General features: G+C 45.2%; 2 protein-coding genes across 2 annotated transcripts; one reads left to right on the forward strand and one right to left on the reverse strand.

The window, feature by feature from the left end:
* Positions 1-17,705, forward strand: Pfdn2 (prefoldin subunit 2). The gene is made up of 4 exons (XM_031389437.1): positions 1-120; positions 14,691-14,779; positions 14,870-14,993; positions 16,288-17,705. Exons 1-4 carry the CDS (start codon positions 43-45, stop codon positions 16,456-16,458), a joined length of 462 nt encoding a protein of 153 aa, XP_031245297.1. The 5' UTR covers positions 1-42; the 3' UTR covers positions 16,459-17,705.
* Klhdc9 (kelch domain containing 9) lies at positions 17,151-19,509 on the reverse strand. The gene is made up of 4 exons (XM_031389345.1): positions 18,809-19,509; positions 18,423-18,582; positions 18,136-18,334; positions 17,151-17,432 (listed from the first exon to the last, which is right to left on the reverse strand). The coding sequence occupies exons 1-4, from the start codon at positions 19,333-19,335 to the stop codon at positions 17,266-17,268; spliced, it is 1,053 nt and encodes a 350-aa protein (XP_031245205.1). The 5' UTR covers positions 19,336-19,509; the 3' UTR covers positions 17,151-17,265.
* Between the last annotated feature and the right edge of the window lie 1,262 nt (positions 19,510-20,771).

The raw sequence follows: 20,771 nt of genomic DNA on the forward strand, positions 1-20,771 counted from the left end.
GCAGTGAGAGTGCGCAGACCGGAAAGCTCGCCGGTGGGGAAGATGGCGGACAGCAGCGGTCGTGTGGGCAAGAGCGGCGGCGGGAGTGGCGCGGGGAAGGGGGCGGTGTCGGCGGAGCAGGTGAGGAGCCGCGAACTCAGAAGGCACCGGAGGCGGTGTCGAGTTCGTGCAAGAAATAGGATCTGTGGCTCGGAGGGGCCTTTAGTCCTTTCCACGTTCGCCATGGTCACGCCCGGAGGGGCGGGGGTCTTTGGAGGTGATCACGATCCTTTCTAGGGCGTGGGTAGGTGGGTAGGTGGGTGAGAGGCACGCCCGTGGTGCGGGTGGGTAGTCGAGGGAGAAAGCCCCGAGGTGCTGGATCTGGGAGGGTTGTCCAGGTCCCCGAGGATATGGATCGTCGTTTGTTCCCTCTCCAAGGTACCCTAAAGAGGGTATGGTGTTTGGCGTGGCATCTAGTAACGAATTCCAGGCCGTTCTTAGTCAGTGAGTGGGTTATTCAGTCCATGACTCTAAAACCGTGTTCACCATCACCAACACGCTCGCTGCAGAGCCACGTGACTCAGACTCTGAATAGTTTAGTGTTCTGTAAATATTTTGACCTAGGAAGTCAGTGGTTTGGTTTATTTGTTTGTTTTGGTTTTGGTTTGCCCTGGGAATGGGGATGAGGGTTGCTATAGGGTCGGGTCGGGCCTTGGCTTTTCTGGAATTCACTATGTAGACCAAACTGGCCTGGAACTCACAGAGATTCGCTTGCCTCTGCCTCTCATATACTGGGGTTAATGGCATATGCCACTGTTCCTGGCTCAGGTTGTCTTCTGAGACACGATCTTCCTAAGTGGCCTAGGCTGGCCTCGAGCTTGCTCGCTGTGCTCTCTTCTGCAGAGATTGGCTTTTCAGAAGAGACCAGAAACCGTTTTCTAATCCATGTTTGCTTCTGCTCTTCATAACATCGGGATACATCTGACTAATTCATCAGAAAGCCCTTTGTGATAATGGGGTCGGATTCTTTAATCGTGGGACTAGTGTTTAATTGATATTAGAGGAATCACACAATTGAAATGAAAATAGTTGAAGCTAGGGGTGTAGTTTGGTGGCTTAAATGGGAAAGCCTTGAGCCGTGGGATCTGTGAGGGTGCCTGCTCCCACCTGGAATGGAGACCTGGGGTTTCAATATTTGTGTATTGAAGAGTTATTTTAATCGTAGGTACATTTGTCAGTTGGTTGTTGGACAATTACTGGAGGTGGAAGAGGTAGCCTCTGACATAGTGGGAAGGAAAAGAGAGTCCGTCTTGTGTTCAGCTTTGCTTAACACAGAGAAACGGGTAAATGAAATAGACCTTGTCTTTTTTGTTGTTGTTGTTTTTTGAGACAAGGTTTCTCTGTGTAGCCCTGGCTGTCCTGGGACTCACTCTGTAGACCAGGCTGGCCTCCGAAGTGCTGGGATTAAAGGCAATGGCCACCATGCCCCGTTAGACCTTGTCTTAAAGATGGTCACAGCCTGCTGGGCAGTGGTGTGTAGCCAGGGCTACACAGAAATCCTGTCTCGAAAAACCAAAAAAAAGAAGAAGAAGAAGAAGGAGGAGGAGGAGGAGGAGGAGGAGGAGGAGGAGGAGGAGGAGGAGAAGGAGAAGGAGAAGGAGAAGGAGAAGGAGAAGGAGAAGGAGAAGGAGAAGGAGAAGGAGAAGGAGAAGGAGAAGGAGAAGAAGAAGATGGTTACAGCCAAGTGTGGTGTCTCATGCCCATAATCCCCCTGGATTAATTACCCTGTCAGTTCCAGGCTAGCAGGGGTTACAGAGTGAAACAGTTTCAAAAACAAACAAGGCAGACAGAAAGACAAAAACAAAACAATGAGACTTTATGTGTGTTTGCCTGTCTGAGTATGTGTATGTACCACACGTGTGCAGGAGCCCTCAGAGGCTGGAAGAGTGGTCAGAGCCCCTTATAACTGCCTATTAGCTACCAGGTGGGTCCTGAGACCCACACCCAGGTCCTCTACTAGAAAAGTTCTTTCGCAGAGCCATTTCTCCAGTCCTACACTAAAAACTTCAGCACATAATGAACTTTCTTGCACAGTTTGAAGTGAGAGTCCAAAGTAGTATAGATTTAGGATATGGCAGGTAAATAGAAAAGGGAGCAGTGGATAGTGGAATGGTAATGATAGTTTTCTGGCCTAGAATCAGATAGACCTGTGTTTGAATTTACTTCTTATTTATGTATGATTTCTCTTGTTATTTTTACTCTCCTCTCTTTGTAAAAACACAGTAGTTCCCATTTCATAACTAGAGTAGTAGGCAAGAAAATCTGATCTCACACAAACACATACATGCGCATGATCTGGACAATCTTTCTAAATGCTCATTTGCTTTTATTCTCTAGACGATTCTTCAGCTTAATTCTAAAGGCTGGGAAAAGTTAACCACGTGGAGATTTTTTTCCCTTAGAAGTAACGTGTTTAAAAGCATTGAGCCATGAACTGCCTGGCATTGGAAATACTGGAGGATTTAAAGAGATATATTGCAAGACCTGAAGAGGCACAGAAAACTTTGTTGTTCTTTGACATAGGTTTTTTTTTTTTTTTAAGATTTATTTATTTATTTTATGTATATGGGTACAATGTAGCTGAACAGATGGTTGTGAGCCATCATGTGGTTGTTGGGAATTGAAGTTTTGGGACCTCTGCTTGCTCTGGTCAACCCCACTCACTCTGGCCCAAAGATGATGATGATGATGATGATGATGATGATGATGATGATGATGATGATGATGATGATGATGATGATGATGATGATATGTAAGTACACTGTAGTTGTCTTCAGATGCACCAGAAGAGGGCGTCAGATCTCATTACGGGTGGTTGTGAGTCACCATGTGGTTGCTGCGATTTGAACTCAGGACCTTTGGAAGAGCAGTTGGTGCTCTTACCCGCTGAGGCATCTCACCAACCCAACACAGTTTTTTTTTTCACCAGGTAGGCTAGAATGGCTGGCCAGAGAGTTCATTGACCCTCCCATTCCCCAGCACTGGGATAACAAGTTAAGTTCACTAGCATTCCATTGCCAGGCAGTTCATGCCTGCCTTTTTTTTCTTTTTTAAATTTTTTTTTTTTTTAAGTGTGTTCTGGGGATCAAACCCAGGCTCTTTGGCTCTTTACCTGTGGAATTTTCTTCCCCGCCCAATTGATGTGTGTATCACTGGTGCAAATCAAGCCTAATGTGTCTCTCACTAGGAAAATAGGAGCAGGTAAGACTTTGTACTAGGCGCTCGTTTTAGTTTTTGTTATTTGTCATTGATTCGTTTCCTGTTGTTATTTTGTCTGAGATACTCTCTCCGTCTGTAACCCTAGCTGGCTGGAACTTGTTGTGTAGCCCGTGCTACTCTAGGGCTTGTGGCATTCTTCCTGTTTTGGCCTCTCAGGTGCACCATAGCACTTGGAAGAGTGCGTGCGTGCGTGTATGCACTCGCCTGTGCGCATGTGTGTGCACCACAGGTATGCCTGGTGACCTTGGACTATAGAGGCCAGAGCATTGGATTCCCTGGAACTGGAGTTAGAGACAGTTATGAGCCTCCATGTAGGTGCTGGAACTGAACCCTGGTTTTTGCGAGAGCGGCAAGTGCTGCTGAGCCGTCTCTCTAGTTCCTCAAAATTGAGACACATTTATATTATGTACACACATACAATAATGAACTAAACAAATTAAAAGTTGTGCTGCGAAGTAGGTTGTAATGTACAAACCAGTAATAAACCCCCTGTATTTGAGGGAGAGAGGTAGATAGGCAAGATTTGGAGTTCAAGTTCATCCTCAACTAAATAGCATATTTGAGGCCAGTGCGAGTCTCAAAAAGACAAGAAAAATTCCTGTCACTTGTCAAAGCTCAACATGTGTTTTGAAGAGGACAAAGCCTTCTCAAACACAGCTTTATGCCCCTTATCCCCCAGACTCATGACCTTTAATGTAAAGTACAATAATGCTGGCCCAGGATTCCCCAGGGTCTTACTTTGTTCCAGTACTAACTCCAAATTCCAGGATCAGTTGAGAGCCTGTGCAATGAAAAGTAGCTATTACCTTCCAGCATGTAATGCAGAGGCAGGCAGAGGGTAAACATGCCCATTCTAAAAGAGAAGGAAAGCTAGGAGAAGCCTTGTTAAAAAAAAGCCTTAAGCCTGAATTCCAAGAGGACAGGCTTTATCTTACAATCATTTTTCTCTATATATGTCATTTGGAAGTTCTGGGACAGGAATTGGGCCTCTAAGATATTGGGTAGCTCCACATCTGTGTGTTTGCAGGGCTCCGTCCATGCTGCATGCTCTTGGGCTTGGGGGTGTGCCAGTGCCTGCAGCTTGCCGGGTCAGGCAGTGTAAGACAGTTGCTGTACTGTTAGAGATCATGGTAGCTGCCTGGCCTTCTCTAGGGCTTGTTCCAGTGAGGATTCATTATGACAGCTCCTACTCCTACATCAGGTTTCTCCTTGCACCACCATTTTACCTCCCACAGTCCAGTGCATCTTTTGAAGTTTTGGTAGAGGAAGCCATTTCTCCACAGCTCTTGCATTCTGCATGCCTCCAGAATTAGCACCATGAGGCATAGACACTACCCCAGGTTACTGCTGATAACGCTCTCTCCAGCATCAGTACAAGCTGTACTCAGTAAACAGTTGGAGCGTGCTGGTATGGGAGCAGCAGAGGCTGGGAAGGTTGGGCTACGAGTTCTCTCTGTCCTTAGGGCCCTAGCCCTTGGTTCCATGATCGAGCGGAAGGACAGCCAAGATCTCCAAAATGCCTTCAGAACATTTCTGTTGTTGTATGGTAAATAATGACACTTAGCTTTCTCTATCAATGCTAATTTCTGCACTTGGTAACCCTCTTTGAGAGGGGGTGGGGAGGGTGGGAGAGAAGTGTTTGCATTTATTTATTTTGTGTTTGTGGAAATGCCACAATGCTCATGTGGTGGCCAAAGGACAATTTGCAGCAACTGTTCTCTCTTTGCACCTTGTCCATCCTGGGATCAAACTCATGTAGCCAGGATTGGCTGCAAAGTCCCTTGACCAGGTGGCCTGGCCACTATCTTGACCTAGTTCTCCTTTGTACATAGTCAGCCTGGGAATTGTCTAAGCTTTTAGGCTCTATTTTCTTTTCTTTAAAAAAATTCTTGTCGGACAGTGGTGGCGCACATCTTTAATCCCAGCACTTGGGAGGCAGAGGCAGGCGGATTTCTGAGTTAGAGACCAGCCTGGTCTACAGAGTGAGTTCCAGGACAGCCAGCGCTACACAGAGAAACCCCGTCTCGAAAAAAACCAAACCAAACAAACAAAAATTCTTATTATTTTATATACATTAGTGTTTTGCTTGCATGTATGCAGGTATGAGGGTGTCAGATCCCCTGGGACTGGTGTTACAGACAGTTGTGAGCCGCCATGTGGGTGCTGGGAATTGAGCCTGGGTTCTCTGGGAGATCAGCCAGTGCTCTTAACTGTTTAGTCATCTCTTCAGCCCTTCTTTTCTTTTTTTCCTTTTTTTTAAAAAAAAAAAAATTATTTATTTATTTATTTTATGTATGTGAGTACACTGTCACTCTTTTCAGACACATCAGAAGAGGGCATTGAATCCCATTACAGATGGTTTTGAGACATCATGTGGTTGGTGAGAATTGAACTCAGGACCTCTGGAAGAGCAGTTGGTGCTCTCTCTTAACCACTGAGCTGTCTCTCCGGCCCCTCTTCTTTTCCTTTTTTAAAGTTTATTTTTATTTCCTATGTATTTTGCCTGCATGTATGTCTTTGTGAGGGTGTCAGAAACCCCAGAACTGGAGTTACAGAGAGGTGTGTGTCAAAAATAGGGGTTATACCTATCCCTGCCTAGCTCACAGATGACAGAGACTCCGACCATGACTTTTTATTTTGGCTCTGGCAGTTGCTGGGGGTTAGCCCTCATCTACTTTTCTAATGATTGGATTGCTGCTTCCCCAGCTGTGGACCCAGGTACTTGTGGTTTGAGTCTTCCTGGGTAATTGGTGATTTCTGTTCCAGGAGTCTGGTGTTCTGGTGAGGCCATTCATTCTGGCTCGTGCTGCTGGTCCATTGTGAGGAACGGAGACCTCTGTCCTCTCTGTCTTTCTCCTTCCTTCGCCCTCTCTCATTTCTCCTTCTCCCTCTCTGTCCCTACCTGCCACCCTAGCCCTGGAGCTCAAACTCCACTTCTCTCTTTTCTTCTCAGTAATTGGTTGTAGCCATTTTTATTTAACCTATGCTTTTTAATGGGGAATAAGACTGGTGTACATGTGGATTGCTAGTCTTGGCAACAAGATCTTGGGATACAGAATTTAGTATTTGAGTACATAGCAGCACTAGACCAACCCCCAACAGGTGTGAGCCCCCATGTGGGTGCTGGGACTTGAACCTGAATTCTCTGGAAGAGCAGCCAGTGCTCTCAACGGCTAGGCCATCTTTCTTACTTTCTTTTTTTTTTTTTTAAAGATTTATTCATTTATTTATTTATTATATGTGAGTACACTGTAGCTGTCTTCAGACACTCCAGAAGAGGGTGTCAGATCTCATTATGGATGGTTGTGAGCCACCATGTGGTTGCTGGGATTTGAACTCAGGACCTCCAGAAGAGCAGTCAGTGCTCTTAACCACTGAGCCACCTCTCCAGCCCTCTTACTTTCTTTTAATTATGAATTCTGTCTTTGAGCTGGGTGGTGTGTTTCTTAGAAAGAACAGATTTGAATCTTATTTTATGACTTGGTCATCTGGTCTTCTTTTTTTTGTTTTGTTTTGTTTTTGGGGGTTTTTTTGTTTTGTTTTGTTTGAGACAGGGTTTCTCTGTGTAGCTAGCCCTGGCTGTACTGGAACTCAGAAGTCCACCTGTCTCTGCCTCTCAAATGCTGGGATTAAAGGCATGGGCCACCACTGCTCCACTAAGTTCTTCTTGATACAGGGTCTCACTATGTAGCTCTACTTGTCTTTGAGCTCACTAGGTAGACCAAGGTGATCTCAAACTCACAAAGATCTGCTTCCCAAATGCCAAGCTTTAGTTTTTTAATTGGAGTGTTAAGACCACTTAACATTTATGGCTGTTGATAGGGGTTTGCAAATTGCTGTGATTTTGTTGAATGTAATTCTGATTGATTGAATTGTTGATGGTATGTTTTCTCCATTCTTCATATTTAGGGTTTGGACTGTTGGACATGATGTGGGTGTGTGGGGGTGTTTTCGAGCCTCTGCCTGTCCCTTATAAAGCCCAGTCTGGCCTTGAACTCACTACATAACTAGGGCAGACTTTGATCTCCTTCATGATCCTTCTGGCCCACCTTCCCAAGTGCCAGGATTACAGGCATGTACCAGCAGGCTCTATTTAAGGAATGATAGTCTTTCTTAGTTCTTCTGATTCTGTCTTGAAACCTATTCTTTCTTACGCTTTTACGGTTCCGTCTTTGTCCTCCGTGCATAGGATCCCTTGGTGGCTTGGTGGGCATGAACTGCCCTGTTTCTTAGTCTGTTTAAATGTCTTAACTTTTATTGTGTGTGCTTGCATGCTTGTACAGGCCACTCAGTGGTACGGCAGCCAGGGGGTAATTCTCTGCAGTTAGGTCTTTCCTTCTACCCTGTGGCTCCTGCCGATCAAACTTAGTCAGGCTTAGGAGCAAGTGCTTGTACCTCTTGAGCCACCGTGCTAACTCAAAACTGGTTCTCTCTGTCCACCTTTGCATGGATTCTGGAAATTCAATTCTGGTCATCAGGCTTAGGCAGCAAGGGCATTTACCTGGCCTGAAAAAAAAAAAGTTTTAAAATTTCATATAACTAATGGAAGTCTGGGTAAAGGCTTGAATTCAAAAATTATAGAGATAGTATAGATAATAAAATGAGGAAATAGTATGAACAGAGTCTTTAAGCATATTCCCACTGTAGAAATGAGGGGGTAAGGACTTTTTTTTTTTAAGATTTATTTATTTATTACATGTAAGTACACTGTAGCTGTCTTCAGACACTTCAGAAGAGGGCGTCAGATCTCATTACAGATGGTTGTGAGCCACCATGTGGTTGCTAAGATTTGAACTCAGGACCTTTGGAAGAGCAGTCAGTGCTCTTAACCTCTGAGCCATCTTTCCAGCTCCCATGCATTTTGTTTTTATTGGGTAGAGTGCAGTGATGTTGCTGAGTACTGTAAAATGTACAAGAGGTATTAGATCCTCAGGAACTGGAGTTACGGGCTGTTTTGAGCCACCATATGTATGCCTTGAGAAAAGACGGTTGGATTAGAAAGTCAGTTATAGGGGCTGGTGAGATGGCTCAGCAGGGAAGAGCACCGACTGCTCTTCGGAAGGTCATGAGTTCAAATCCCAGCAACCACATGGTGGCTCACAACCACCCATAATGAGATCTGATGCCCCCTTCTGGTGAAGACAGCTACAGTGTACTTACATATAATAAATAAATAAATCTTTAAAAAAAAAAAAAGAAAAGAAAGTCAGTTATATAGGAGGTGATTCAATATCTTTGGGAAGATAGTTTGGTAAGCAATAATAATGCCACAGAGAATACAAGGACATTTAAAGTAAATTACAGGCAGTGGGTATTATAATCTGGTTCTCAAGGTTTGAAGAGAAGAGATGAGTACCCTTCTGAAATAGAGCAGTAAGATGGAGAGTGTTCAGAGGGCACTAAGACCAGTGAACCCAGCACTCGGGACGTGGAGGTGGGAGGAATTAGGTCATCTTTTCAATATATGTCCATAGCAGGCCAGCTTGGGCACTGAGACTTTGTCTCAAAAACAAGAAAAACCAGGGGAAGATGCATGCTGAAAGGGAAAGGAGGCAATTAATGAAGCAGTGTCTTCGGAAATATACATTGGATGTATTCAGTCAGAATTCTTCACCTCTTCTGTTCTCCCAGTAGTCAACTAAGAACTAATGGCCTAGCCGGGCGGTGGTGGCACACGCCTTTAATCCCAGCACTTGGGAGGCACAGGCAGGTGGATTTCTGAGTTCAAGGCCAGCCTGGTCTACAGAATGAGTTCCAGGCTAGCCAGGGCTACACAGAGAAACCCTGTCTAGAAAAACAAAAACAAAAACAAAAACAAAAACAAAAAAAAACAAAACAACAAAAAAAAGGAATAGCCCTTGCTTTCTTTTTTAATGAGTTGTTTTTTGTTTTTGTTTGTTTGTTTGTTTTCTACAATTGACTTACCTTATGTGTATGAGTGTTTTGTGTGCATATGCACTCTAGGTTTGCCTGGTGCCATCAGAGGTCAGAAGTGGGGTGGGGGGATTGGATCCTTTGGAGTTACACATGGTTGTAAGTCACCATGTAGGTGCTGGAGACTGAACCTTGGTCTTCTACAAGAGCAAAGTCCTTAACTGCTAGACCATCTTTCCACTCCTCTCCCCCTTAAAAAAGTACTTATTTTTAATTTTTATTTTATGTAATGTGTTTTGTCTGCATGCATGCATATCACTTGTTTGCTTAGAGTCTGAAGCGTCCAGAAGAGGCCTTGGGGCTGGAGCTACAGGTGGCTATGAGGTGCTGGGAGCTGAACCATTAGTGCCTAATCCAAAAGGTGACAGATCCGTACCGACCTAAACTATTTGATACTTCTTGCTTGCTTAGTCTAAAGGGACACACAGTAACCACTCTTCTTTTTCTCTTTCATTGCCTCCTGTCTTACCCGTAACATTAGATAGAAGAGAAAGAAGGATAGGAAAGGGGGAGAGAGAGAGCACGGCCCTGAATCCACCCTCCTTCCCTTTGTTTCTTCCCTGGCCACAACCATTAACAACCAACCACTGACCCCCTGAACTACAACAAACATCCATAACCCACTGAACACCAGTAACCACCCACTCCACCTCTCAGGAGTGAGGCCATTGTGTTCTTTAGATTGCTTCCTGCTGTCTGGGGCAGTGGCATCTTTGGGGACCCTAAGAAAATTGGAATGCTAGCCAACCCCTGAGAAAGCTGGCTTTTCCCTTCACTGTCCAGGAAGGTGCAGGCCTAGCTGAGCAGTGAGGGTACTGTAAGGCTGCACCCACCAATTGAGGCTAGCTGCTTCGAAGCTGTCCTGGATGCAGATTTTGAGGAAACAGCAGCTGAGGCCATCTGTGAGTCTGGACCACCTGGGGCTAGCTTCTTTGATTTCACTGGTGTCTGGTTGTTTTGTTCTGAATATACAAACTTTTAATAGGGACATTTTTATATTAATGTATGAAATAGGTGGTATGCACAAATCAAGGAGTAATGATTCTATGCTTTGTGTTTGTGTGGCTGTAAGTCAGTTTGGATTGAATAACCAAACTGTACTAGGGTGTTAATCCCCATCTATGCATATGATGGCATGTAATAATAAGTCATGAGGACCAGGTAGCCAAGAAGATTCGTTGTCTGCTGCAGAGACACCCATTCCCCTCAGTCTTAGCTGTTTCCAGGTAGGGGGATCAGCATTTGTGTCACCTGCTTTGTTGTCCTTTTAGGTCTCTTCTTCCACGTCAGCAGCCAGGATTTTCAGGAAGTCTCTCCTGGTCAAACGTAATCTTTGTTAACTTTGAAGGAATCCACAGCATTTCTTTTCCTGTGGAGATAAAGGTGTAGCCTCTTCCTGACTTCCACTCTGAGGTCTATATAGTCTTACACATAAAGGCTGACCTAATTCAGCAGTCCATTCGAAAGTCCACTGTGCCTCAGCATTGTGCTACCTGTCTGACTGACATTTTAAAAACTTAAAGCTAATAAGGCATTACATAACCTATCTCTGAGAGGCCTCCTATCTCCCTTCTGTTTTATGAACATCTCTTTAAAGTGCTGTTAGGCCTTTCCACAGTTGCCTGACCTGTAGGACTGTAAGGTATGCCTGTTATGTTTTATTTGTTTAATTTTAGTGAATACATAAGCCAAAGCATTATAAGCTTTAATCTGTAAAGGTCACTAAGATAGCCATCACTTGTAATAAATGTATAATTACAGAATCAGCCTTTTCAAAACTCAAGGCAGAAGTTCATTAGAATCCTGAATAAGTATTAATTGTATGATGTGCATAGTTTAATTTTTCAGACTCTGAAAAATGAAATACATCTGCTAAATTTCATTTCTTTAGGTCCCTTTAGGGTTTCTTCTGGCAGGTAATGGAGCTGGACTATACAAAAAACCAAGTAGGACAGTTTTTTATAATTTCTTTGGCTCAGTATCAGGTTATAGAAAAAAAAATTTCTTGTTGGTCATCCCAACAAGTACAGCTTTGCAAGAGAATTTGAATTGAAACCAGAAAAGAGAGTTTAGGTTTCAGCAGAGAAGGAGAGAGAGAGTTTTGCAAAAGCTTACCAGGAAGGTAAGAGAGACTATATAATGGATACTACTAGTAGCACAAGACAGCACGAGGTGTCAGTAAGATGCAGAGGAGGCCTGTGTGTGGGAGGAGGCAGGGCCAGGCCTTACAGATTTTCATTGTGGTGAGGAATTTTGGTTGTATTCTGGGGACAGATGCAGGAGGATCTCATGGCCAAGCCATCTCAGTCAGTCAACAGGGTCTTAAGGGAGGGAGTGAGGATTGAAAAGAAAAAGACAATTAGACAACATGACTCTAGCCAGTGCTGAGGCTGAAGTGAGTTTATTGTTTTTCCCATTCAGCTTTTATACCATTCTAGGTACTTGCAGAGAATAGGGTCAGTTCTTAGATGGACGACAAAGTAATCAAACAAGGCAATAAACAGAGCCCCCTGGCCACTGTTTCTAGGGACTTATCAGGATGGCCAAGATAAAAGGATGCCCACATAGAGCTTTGTATTAGCCCAAGTGTAAGTACTCCTATCTGAGCCTACTTCCTTGAGCCTAGTGATAAGTGCTTGCCAGATTTCTAGAAGTGGTCCCAAAAGCTCTCCCCAACCCCAGGTTGGAAGCCAGACTGGTAATCTGTATTCAGAGAGACCTTGCCTCAAAACAAATGAACAAAAAACCATGCACACAAAGAAACAAACACCTCTCCCAACATATACGTCAACAGGGAGCAAATTCTATGTCACACTTAGAAAGAAATCTAGGTCAGTGGTTAAGAGCTTCTAGAGGATCTGGGTTTAATTTCCAACTTAGTACCCATATGGTAGCTCATGCCTTGGGGGATCTGATGCCTTCTTCTGGCCTCTTTGGGTCCTGGGCATGCACATAGTGGACATACACATGCAGGTAAGGCACATAAAATAAATCTTAGGGGGAAAATCTATATATAAAAAATAAGTTTTTGAAAGATCTTGTACGTGTAAATAAGTAAAGAGCTCTTTATACTCATAAGAGGTGATGTTGATTTAGAAAAGAATACATAGCATTTTAATCAAGTGGGGCTATTTCAGTGGGGAAATTTACATACAATATGATTTAATAGGGTAAAGAGACTCTCAACATTGACTAGTCTATCCTTGTTTACACCAGACTGTTGAGGTTTGGTCTGTTGCTATGTATTCAATGCTAAATACTGGCCCCCAGGGTCTGGTTGTCCACAGGAATAAGGAGATCCTCACAGACACCAAATGATGCCAAGTAGTCTTGTTCCTTAATGTAAAACTATTGGTTGAATAAAGATGCCTACAGCCTGTAGTTGGGCAGAAGAGAGGTGGGTGGGGCTTCGGTGTCCAGTCTTGGAGTCTTGGGACCACAATAGAGGAGAGAAGAGCAAGGAAGAAGACACCATGGGAAATGTGGATCATGAGAAGATGTCCTTGAGGGCCAGCCAGGTGGAGAAGGAACAACCCGGGCAGAACACAGCAGGCCATATCTCAGTGTTAGTGACAGGAAAGTAGACAGAAAAGTATAGAGGGTTGACAACTGCTCAGCTCTAGTGCTGTTAAGGGGGTAATTATAAATTGTAATATTGGTAACTGAATGATCAAAAGTGGGATAGAAACCTCCAATTAATTTTTACATTTTGGCACCCATTGTTGGGCACCATTAGTAAATATTTTCCTGGTTCTTCCTCCCAGCCCCGTGCTCCCAGAAATAAGATTCAGACTCAAAATATATTTACAGATACCTTGATTATATAGCTAGGCTCTTCTCTGACAAGACCATAACTTAAAATAGCCAATTTATTTTAACATGTATTCTGTCATGTGGCTTGTTAACATGTGCTCAGGTACCATACAGTTGTCTTGTCAGTCTTCCCGGGCCAATATCCCATGCCTAGCAGTATCCCAGAATCCTTTCTCCTCCTGGCTGTCCCATCTCCTATTTTTTGCCTAACCTATATGCCATCAGACTTTTATTGACAGGTGCCACATTCATACAGACACAAGATGTTCTCTCTACATTTGGTATTGGTAGTAGTGCATGCCGAGGCCCTTCTCACTGAGTTGTACCTCCAGCTCTGAGCTAACATTGTAAAGCTTATGTGGCTTAGTGGGGAGAGCACTTGCTGCACAAGTGTGGCCACCTGAGCATGATCCTGGGAACTCAAGAGTTGTCCTTTCTGGAGTGCAACACCCACACCTAGAAGCTCCACAGCCACTCACTGAAGCTCCAGGTGAATCTGCTATCCTCCACACTTGTTTATATACACGCAGGCACACACACATACATATAAAAAAATCTTAAATCTTAAAAAAAAAAGCAAGAACTGCAAGGATTATGACTTAATGATGTAGAGTATAAGAGTTCACAGTGAGGCTGGAGAGATGGCTCAGCGGTTAAGAACACTGGCTGCTCTTTGAGAGGTCCTGAGTTCAATTCCCAGCAACCACATGGTGGCTCACAACCATCTGTAATGGGATCTGATGCCCTCTTCTGGTGTGTCTGAAGACAGCTACAAAGTACTCCTTCCTATACATAAAGTAATTAAATAGTTCTTTTAAAAAAAAAAAAAGTACATACTGCTCTTCTAGAAGCCCTAGGTTTGATTTCCAGCACCCATATCAGGCCTGTGACTCGCTCACCTTCTTCTGGCCTCTGATTAACTGCACTCCTGTGCACAAACATACATTATCCATATAACTAAAAATTTAAAAAATCTGGGGTTTGGGTGACAAATTGGCAATCTAGCTCAGTGGCTAAAAGAACTTAAAAGAAAAATGGTGGATTGGAGAGATGGCTCACTGGGTAAGAGCACCAACTGCTCTTCCGAAGGTCATGAGTTCAAATCCCAGCAACCACATGGTGGCTTACAACCACCCTTAATGAGATCTGACTCCCTCTTCTGGTGTCTACAGTGTACTCACATATAATAAATAAGTAAATCTTTAAAAAAAAAAAAAAAAAAGAATGGTTAAAACATTTTGCATAGGACCCAGGTTCAATTTCCAGCACACATATGGTGGCTCACAACCATTTGTTACCCCAGTTTCGGGGAATCTGATGCCCTCTTCTGGCCTCTGGGCACTAGGCACACACATGTTGCACATGTATTCATACTTCTAGGTATAACAGCACTCATCATATTATAAAAATAAGTTGGGAAGGGAGACATAAAACGCCCTGACCTTCCTCCTTACCCACAAGTCTCTTGTAGGTATTCTAGCGGCTCCCCTCCCACTTCTCACATTCAAATCTATTGTTAAATCCCCCTTGTGCCTAATAAATATCTCAGATATATAGGCACTCAGTAAGAATGTATTCTGTGTTATTCCCAAGATAGGTATCCACTTCTGCACCTTTGTAACTTACCATCCTATGGGCTGCCTTTACTTTCTGGTATTTTCACTGTCTCATCTCTCATCTCTTAGGTAATTGCTGGCTTTAATCGCCTTCGGCAGGAACAGAGGGGCTTGGCATCCAAAGCAGCTGAGCTGGAGATGGAACTGAATGAGCACAGGTAGGAAGGCCACAGAGAAACAGTAGACTGATTGGGTGGGGGCTTGCAGGGAGCAGGACCAATTCTGAGGTCTTGTCTTGGTCTCCCTAGCCTCGTGATTGACACACTGAAGGAAGTGGATGAGACTCGAAAGTGCTACCGCATGGTTGGAGGTGTGCTGGTAGAGCGGACTGTCAAAGAAGTGCTGCCTGCCTTGGAGGGTAACAAGGAGCAGGTGAGCAAGAATTCCTGAATAGGCGTTTGGGCAACCAAGAGGGAAAACATGGGTGACCAGGGATTTAGGGGATGTGAGGGAAGAAAGTCCAGGCAGAAATTCATGTTGACAGTAGCATATAGCCTCTCAGCTGTGTACTGTGCCCTTTATGCTATTACGAAGTTGAAGTCCAACTCTTTGAGGAGTCGTTGGCTGTGTGCCCTTTCCATGGGCTCTTTGATGTGGTTGAGTTGGGAGGGCAATGGGTAGAGCAGTGTTTCTCACAATATAGTCTGTGGATCCCTGAGTCAGAATCTCCTGAAGAACTTGTTTAGCAGTGTTGGGCATCAAACCCAGGGCCTTATGCACAGTAGGCTAAATACTCTATCGTTGAGCTACACCTCCAGCCAAGAACCAGTTTAAAATGCAACTTCTTGGGATCTCTCTGGAACCACGGAATCATAAGTGACCTTTTAATGGGAGAAAGAGTCCTGAGGGGTGTGTGTACATTGGTGATTAAGTTGCTGAGATGATGGGGCAGGGGAATCGTGGATTTGAAGCCTGCCTGGGCTAACTATAAATCAGCCAGTTTAAATTAAAAAAAAAAAAAAGGAATGTGCCGGGTGGTGATGGTGCATGCCTTTAATCCCAGCACTTGGGAGGCAGAGACAGGTGAATTTCTGAGTTCGAGGCCAGCCTGGTCTACAGAGTGAGTTCCAGGACAGCCAAGGCTACACAGAGAAACCCTGTTTTGAATAAAAACAAAAAAAAAAAAAAAAAGAATGTGACTTAAGAGAAGAAACCATAGCATGACAAATACCCTTTTTAAAAACAAGCAGCGCATCCTCCCTGGGGGGCTACTGAGGGTTGAAAGTTGCTTGAGACGGGCCGTAATTGTCTTAAGTGATGTAGCCCCTGACGAGTCGCTCATGCTCCTGTGGATAGCTCCAGACCTATGCCCACAAGGGTGCGACTGGTTACACCCATGGGTCACAAAACAAAACAGAAATGTGATTATGAGATGGGGTGGGTTGATGGCCAGTGGATAACAGTGGGTCTAAGTTTGATCAGCATATATTTTATGCTTTTATAACATTATCAAAGAATAACAAAATTAAGTAGCCCAGATGATTCCCTTTTATAAGCCACTATGTTTAAGAAGAAATCACTTGAAAATCTGGGCTTTGCGAACTGTGGCTTAAAAGGTGAGCTTAAATGTGTTCTTGTATCACTGCCTCTAACCACAGTACACCCCGGGTCAGAGGAGGGAGGCCCGCCGTCTGTCCTTCTATAACCTCTTTTTTTTGCCTTTTAGATACAGAAGATCATTGAGACACTGTCACAGCAGCTTCAGGCAAAGGGGAAAGAACTCAATGAATTCCGGGAAAAGCACAACATTCGTCTTATGGGAGAAGAAGAGAAGCCAGCAGCCAAGGAACACTCGGAAGGGGCTAAGTCCAGCTCAGCGGGGGTGCTGGTCTCCTAGGAGCTAAGGCCTCAGCGGGTTTTTTTTTTACCCTGAGCCCCACTTGTAATTTCTTTTTATTATTGTTATTATTTTCTTTGCTATTGTAATATTTTGTTGTTGTTGTTGATTAAATGTTTTGGTCAAATACTTAGCCATAGCCTGAAACTTTATCTCATTTAGGGCTACACTGACAGCATACATGGCATGGTGGCACACATGCCTTTAATAATAATATTAGTGCTTGGGAGACAACAGAAGGCAGATCTCTGGATTCCAGGCCAGCCTGGTCTACAAAGTGAGTTCTTGGTCATCCAAGGCTATATAGATAAAGTGAAACCCTGTCTAAAAACAAAAAAACAAAAAAATAATATATGATTTGCGTTGTTTCTACCAGGTTAATAGCTCACACTATCAGAAAGGAACCTCAGTTTGGCCTTTCCCTTGCAAATAAACACATCTGCTTACTTAATGCTTTTCTGAAAGGGATTCAGAGGGCTAAAGAGATGGCTCAGGTGGCTGAGCAGTGAAGAGCTCTGTCTGCTCTTCCAGAGGGCATCTGTTTTATTATCCCAAACAACCACCCATATGGTGGCTCACAACCATCTATAGTGGAGGTCTGATGCCCTCTTCTGACACGAAGGTGTACATGCAGATAGAACACTTACATAAGTAAACTATATAAATCTTTTAAAGGATTCAGAGACAAAATGTTGACTCTCGGATTGAGATTTAATAAGTGTTCGAAGTAGGGCAAGCGCTCTGATGAGACTGCCTTGTAGGTTTGCCTTGACTCAGAGGCCTGGCCACGTGCCTCTCTGCTGTTCTTTAGATAAAGATTTCCAGGACGCAAACCTGTGAGCTAGCCGTCCTGCCGTCCTCACCAAAACCCCCAACCAAATAAAGCTGGTCATTCCAAAGGCAAGTCCGATGTCCCACACGCTTCAGTCCACGGTCTGTGCAGGGAAAGTGGAACCACAGAGGCGGAGATTGGCCTGTTGAGTGAGAGCAGAGGGGGGTTACTGACTGCTCCAACCTTCTCCAGTATGCACGCCTGTTATCTTTCCCAAGTGATCTGTCAGCCTTTTCAAATGTTTAATATTCTACTTATATTGTCTATTGTATTTTGTTTTGCTTTTTGAAACAGTGTCTCACTCTGTCACCCTGGCTAGTCTCACACTCTAGATCAGGCTGGCTGGCACCAAAAACTCCCAGAGATCTGCCTGCCTCTGCCTCCCAAGTGCTAGAATTAAAGGTGTGAACCACTATGCCTGGCTCTATTTTTTTGTTTGTTTTGTTTTGTTTTTCAAAATAAGGTTTCTCTGTATAGTCCTGGCTGTCCTGGAACTCACCACCCACTTTTGCCTCCTGAGTGGCATGTACCTACCACCACAACCCGACTGCATTCCTTTAACTTATCAACTGATTTCTCCTCCTTTCTATCCCACCACCCTTTTTCTGTAATTTTTAGCTTTTTGTTTGTTTGTTTGTTTGTTTTGTTTTTTTTTGAGACAGGGTTTCTCTGTATAGCTCTGGCTGCCCTGGAACTCACTCTGTAGACCAAGCTGGCCTCGAGCTCAGAAATCCATCTGCCTCTGCCTCCCAAGTGCTGGGATTAAAGGCATGCACCACCATCACCCGGCAATTTTTAGCTTCTTGTGTCTTTCCCTCCCTTTCAAATGATAGTTTGGCTCTCACGGGTATCATAGATGTAGAGATCATTGCAGATCGTATCTCTAGCTCTGGTCAGAGTTTCTCCACCAAATAGTACAGCGAAGGGTCCCACCACTGTGCAGGAATGATGCCGCAGGCTCTGGGGTCCTTGCTGCAAGCCCTGGCCACTGCTCACAAGCCTTGCAATCTGTTCTCTCAAACGAGGGGCAACAGGTGGTTCCTCCTTGGGGGAGAAAACCAAGAAGGGATTGTCTGAAGAGTTTGCTTATCGAAGTTTTAGGCCTTTTCTACTTTACGGGCATAGCTAATACCTTAATTTTCCCAGGGTTCCACTGCCCTGCTACTTCTGGTCCAATTGAGTTGCAACCCCCAAAGAGCAAAAGCTGATGACCCCGGTGCGGTCCAGCAGTTGGCAGCAGGGCAGCACAGTGGCCTGATCGTGAGGCTGTGTGGCAGCCTTCTTCTTTGTAGCTGTTGGTACACAGAAATTCGGGCCTGAGTTTGATTTTTCTGAAACGATTCAAGTGTTGTTCTTTGCCAGAGAGCCCTAGTGAGAGAGAAAATCAGGCTCGGGGCAGATAGGGATTCCAAGAAGGAAGGTGCTATGGATAAATCACCAGTAAGTTTGGTTTAGGTTTTGTTTTTTTCTAGAGTATAGAGAAAACAAACGAACGCGTGGGGGCAAAGGTTTCAGTACCAATAAGTTCTCGTCCTGTGGTCCAACTTTAACGTGTAGATACTTCCATAGCGTCGCTGGGTGTGGGTACCACCCTCTCTGCCAGACACCCGCAGCTCCCGGTCTGAGAGGCGAGTGCAGGTGTGGCTGCTGAGGCCAGCAGGCGGGCAGTTGCCCGGGTCCGCAGTCCACGTTTCCCACACTCCTCTCTCCGTGTCCAGCGCGGCCACCGTGGATAGGCGACGTGACCCGTCCCAGCCACCCACCACGCAGATCCAACGTCCTCCCACCAGTGCCGCGTCGTGATGGCTGCGAGGGGGACTACCTCGGGCTAGCAGTCGCACCGCTTGGCCTCCAGCTGGGTCGAAGAGCACAGTGTCGTTGCTGGGCACTCTGGCATCACCTTCTAGGAGACCCCCTACCAGATAGAACCGTCCTTCCCGTTCCGTGCATGAGTGGAAGGCACGAGCCAGGAGCGCGTCTCGCGCCACTGGCCTCCAGGTCCAGGCCGAGCCTCTTTCTCGACGGAGGGACTGCACCCCAGCCATGGGCCAAGGGAAGGGGAAAGCAGCTCGGTCGCTTCGGGTCGCACTCCTTCACGAGGAGCCCAGCACTTCCAACAAGCACAAGCTAGCTCCCCCTCCAATACCAGCCCAGGTCTTCACTTAAACCATCCCTTCTTTTCCACCGCCGTCGCCCAGCAACCATTGCAGGGACTGCGGTGCGACTGCTGCAAACTGAAGGTCGCAAAGCGCCTGTTACCTTGGAAACAAGAGACCTGGCTAGCTACCGCGATCTTACAGTGATGTCGTCAGGGGAACGAGATGTGGGGAAGCCAGAAAATACCCTAAAAGATTTGGGCTCTAAACGGCTAGAAGCAGACAGTTCACTAGAAGAACCCAATAGCTGCTAACTAGCCTGTGATTATGACATTTGAGGCAGGTGTTGCGGGTAGGATGCGTGGAGACCGTGTCTCTCTCTTTCTTTTTCGCTGCTGGGTTTCCAACGTGGAATCTTCTCTAGGGATGAGGTAGGAAGGAAACAAGTCAGAGGTTGGGGGAATGAACGTGGACTACGTTGCTTGGGATTCAGAGATTTGGGTAAACTTACTCAGCGTTCCCATTTATGAAATGGGCTGTTAGTATCCTTGAAGTAATCCTTGAAGGTGCTGAATGGATGGGAGCGGTCTCTCTGTTCTGACCACTAGAGGGCAGTAGAGTCCAGTCTCAGAAGAGACTTGGGGAGACAGAGATGAGTTAGGGTGGATGAAGTGGGAGAGGAAAAATAGGTTAGGCATATCTTGGACAATTTTTCACTACTTAGTCCTAGGATGAATAATTATTGTTTCATCTTGACTCATTAGAATAATATAACACATTAAGTGGAGGCACCGTGGAACTCAGGATTAAGGGCAGGGAGTTTCCCCTGATAAGATCCTGGGCAGAAGCTGCCCAGCCTTAGAAGGTGGGTGGGGGTGAGGTGGGGAGGAGAGAGGCACGGACTCCTGCCCCTCCCTGCTGTCTTCCTTTTAGGCAAGCTGGGTTACTGAAGGCCTAACTCTGTCCCCACAGGACTCAGTGCAGAATGAAGAGGCCCCAGATCAAGGCAGGCTGACTGGTTTCCCTGCTGTAGGAGGAAATACAGACAGATCTCTAGTCTTAGCTCCAGCTGGGGTGCAGCAGAAGCAGGACCTTTGTTCCCCGGGCTGGGCTTTAAGTGGGAAGGATGGCTGTGACTCGGGCCTTTGGTTTCTGAACATGAACTTGCTCCCAACAAGACCACGGATAATGTCCAAGGTTTCAGTGGGAATGGTCATGTGATTCTGAGGACCAGGAGCACACTGGACTTTTTCCTCCGGATTCCAATTAGATCTTGAGAGAGAAGTATGTGGGGAGGGCGTGCACAGGCATGGAGTTTTGAGCCTAGAGGACATGTCAGGGGACACTCTATTATGGTACTGCATCTCCAGGCATCTCCAGACCTT

This window comes from Mastomys coucha, unplaced genomic scaffold (genome assembly GCF_008632895.1).
Source record: "Mastomys coucha isolate ucsf_1 unplaced genomic scaffold, UCSF_Mcou_1 pScaffold1, whole genome shotgun sequence".
Classification (NCBI taxonomy): domain Eukaryota; kingdom Metazoa; phylum Chordata; class Mammalia; order Rodentia; family Muridae; genus Mastomys; species Mastomys coucha.